Genomic DNA, 2,500 nt, shown 5'->3' on the forward strand with positions numbered 1-2,500 from the left:
TGTAACTGTTACTTTTGGCAGTTGCCTGATGATTGCTTCACAAGAAGCATGAAACTCTGAGTAGCAATAAATATTCAAGGCCACTTAATCCAGCTCCATCTGTCCACTTGTGTTCTGCTCTAGTTTAACTATTGAGCTCTTTTATAGTCGGTGAGGACATTACTCTGGCACTTTGTTAAGAAGGGAGAAACACTTGCCTATCGGCTCAAGAAGAAGGGAGAAACACTTGCCTATCGGCTCATGTTTTCCCCTACACTTTCGTGCTCTAGCCGCTTCCTGTGTGCTTTACAACAGAACAGAGCACAGTCAAGGCTTTTTATTTGTTAATTAACAGAAATAAACAGACGTTATTCTTCGTTACTGTGTCAGCTTAAACCTGTGTGTTGGACTTCTTTGTCAACAGGGTCCATGGCAGGATTTTGCGTCTGGATTATGCAAAAGATCCCAATTTCAGTAGGGAAAGTGAGGCGATTTTAGAGAATGACCTCAATCAACTGGTAACCTTGAACAAAGTATGTGCAGTTTACCCTAATATGTGACATCCATAGATTTGTTTCCTTGAAGTTGACAATGAAGTTCTTTATAGATTGCTCATGCAGCTTTCATGCAGGTCTAGACATAGTTCATTTAGCTGTTTATCCTGATCTGAGGTGAGCATACTCAAAGGAGAATCGTACTATTACTAAGATCATCCAAGGGAAGGTAGTTGACATGGTGCTGGGATTTTCTGGTCGCTCAGATTGTTGGATTTCATTGAGCTCCTGTTACCCAGAGGATCCTAACACAAAGGGCAAATGCAACTTTTTCATGTAAAGTGAATACAAAAATGTATGGCACTGTGGTGTGCCGCCTCAAAGCGTGGTCTTCCTCCTTTATGTTTACAAGTTTGGTGCCACCAAATCACATGCACTTGATAGTTTTCATCCACCCCTCCCCCTTCCTTTGCCTGAAGTATTTATTTCAGTCTTATTGTTACCATTAATTTCTTTCACTGCAATTTCAGGGATTTCTAGTAGCATGGGTTATTCTCTTTATGTCAAGATGGCGTAACTCCGCGCAGTGCAAGAGTGCCTTGGTAGAAAAACTGAGGGCTATATTAAGAGAGCTGGCACCTGAGCAGCAACCAAGATGGCACAAGGGAGCAGCCCAACTGATTTATACATTTGTAGTTGTATGTAATAACACAAATTTTTTAGAGTTAATTTTCCAAATGTTAAAAATATGAGTCAGTTCAATTTTCACAACCCCTGTCCACAGAATGACAGTTTTTTTGAGCAATGGGGGCTCAAATATTTCCTTTGAAAAGGCCTTTAATTTGATTCCTTAGACATTTTTTTTCAATTTCATGATCTCACAAAACATACAGTAAGCCCTTTCAATTGGATTTCTGACCCTACACCTGCACAGGGACATGTTGACCACATTTAAGACTTAATCTAAAAATGAATCATAGCATGATAAATCATAACAGTCATACCCAACTAATGATTAACACATCAACTACTAGCTCACAGGTTTCAATAAAATTTGAAGGAGCCATCCTCGATATCCCTTGGAGGCAGCAGTTTGACAGGTTTTGACAGGCTTTAAGGGAAATGTGAGACAAACTAGCAGCTTTTGACGGGAAAAGTAGGTGTCTACCCCAATATGGATTTTTTTGACAGTTGCTCTAGCAGAGAGAATAATACTTTTTGTCTCTGACTTTGTAGTTACATCAGATTGCTGGTCTTGAGCCCAAGGTATCGGATGCCCTAAAGTTGGTGACAAGCTCTGAATTGGAAAGGAAACGTCAGGAACATCCCTTTTGGCAGCGGCTAGAGGAGGAACTTCTTGAAAATTTGAAGTCCCCTCAACCTGTGAGTTGTAAAATTAAAGCTAAAACAAAAGAGGCAAACACAAATGTAAATCTCATTGAAGGCCTACAATCACCCTAAATGCATTGCACATCTAGGAGCAGTGATCATATTATATGGAAACTCTCCCATTTCCAACCAGATTGCAAAATCAAACAATGAGAGCTTTAGGGAACAAAAACCAATGGTTGTAAAACCTATTGGTTGATTCAGTGTCTTCAAACATGAATTAAAATTTCAAAATAAATCCTATTTCTCTCTGACATTTATAGTTATTTATAAAAATCATGATTATACAACTAAGGCCGCCTCTTGCAGTAGTTGAGTATGGACCATGGCTTTAAAAAATGATTGTATAAACAAAAAAGGAAATAGTTACCACTTTATTTCTCCAGTAAAGGTTAAAGCCTTTGAGACTGCAATATGTGATGGGCTGATGGGTTAAATTCATCTTTTGTACAATAATTCAGGGGTTTCACTAGAAGCCAGTAACCTGCAGTATACATGTACTGCCGTCTATGTTGTCAGAAATTTGCCTCTCACTGCCGGCTACTCTGTACCTTGATTTTCACTCAAATCCTTGCAAACGACAAGAGTGACTACTACTTACATTGTTTAGCCTAGGCATCTACTTCAAAAGTTATTGA

General features: G+C 39.0%; 2 protein-coding genes across 5 annotated transcripts in view; both read left to right on the forward strand.

Annotated features, from left to right (window-relative positions):
* Window positions 1–648, forward strand: part of LOC138051420 (uncharacterized) — a 51,405-nt gene extending 50,757 nt beyond the window's left edge. For 3 of the 4 annotated variants that reach the window (XM_068897615.1, XM_068897616.1, XM_068897618.1), the window contains one exon: window positions 404–648. In XM_068897615.1, coding sequence (XP_068753716.1) covers window positions 404–539 — 136 coding nt within the window. In that variant the 3' untranslated portion in view covers window positions 540–648. The remainder of the gene's footprint in view (window positions 1–403) is intronic. The other variant, XM_068897617.1, reaches the window with a different exon arrangement.
* Window positions 649–1,033: 385 nt separating this feature from the next.
* Window positions 1,034–2,500, forward strand: part of LOC138051418 (uncharacterized) — a 10,484-nt gene continuing 9,017 nt past the window's right edge. The window contains exons 1-2 of the mRNA XM_068897611.1: window positions 1,034–1,171; window positions 1,710–1,856. Coding sequence (XP_068753712.1) covers window positions 1,034–1,171; window positions 1,710–1,856 — 285 coding nt within the window. The remainder of the gene's footprint in view (window positions 1,172–1,709; window positions 1,857–2,500) is intronic.

The sequence above is a fragment of the Montipora capricornis genome, chromosome 6 (assembly GCF_036669925.1).
Source record: "Montipora capricornis isolate CH-2021 chromosome 6, ASM3666992v2, whole genome shotgun sequence".
Classification (NCBI taxonomy): domain Eukaryota; kingdom Metazoa; phylum Cnidaria; class Anthozoa; order Scleractinia; family Acroporidae; genus Montipora; species Montipora capricornis.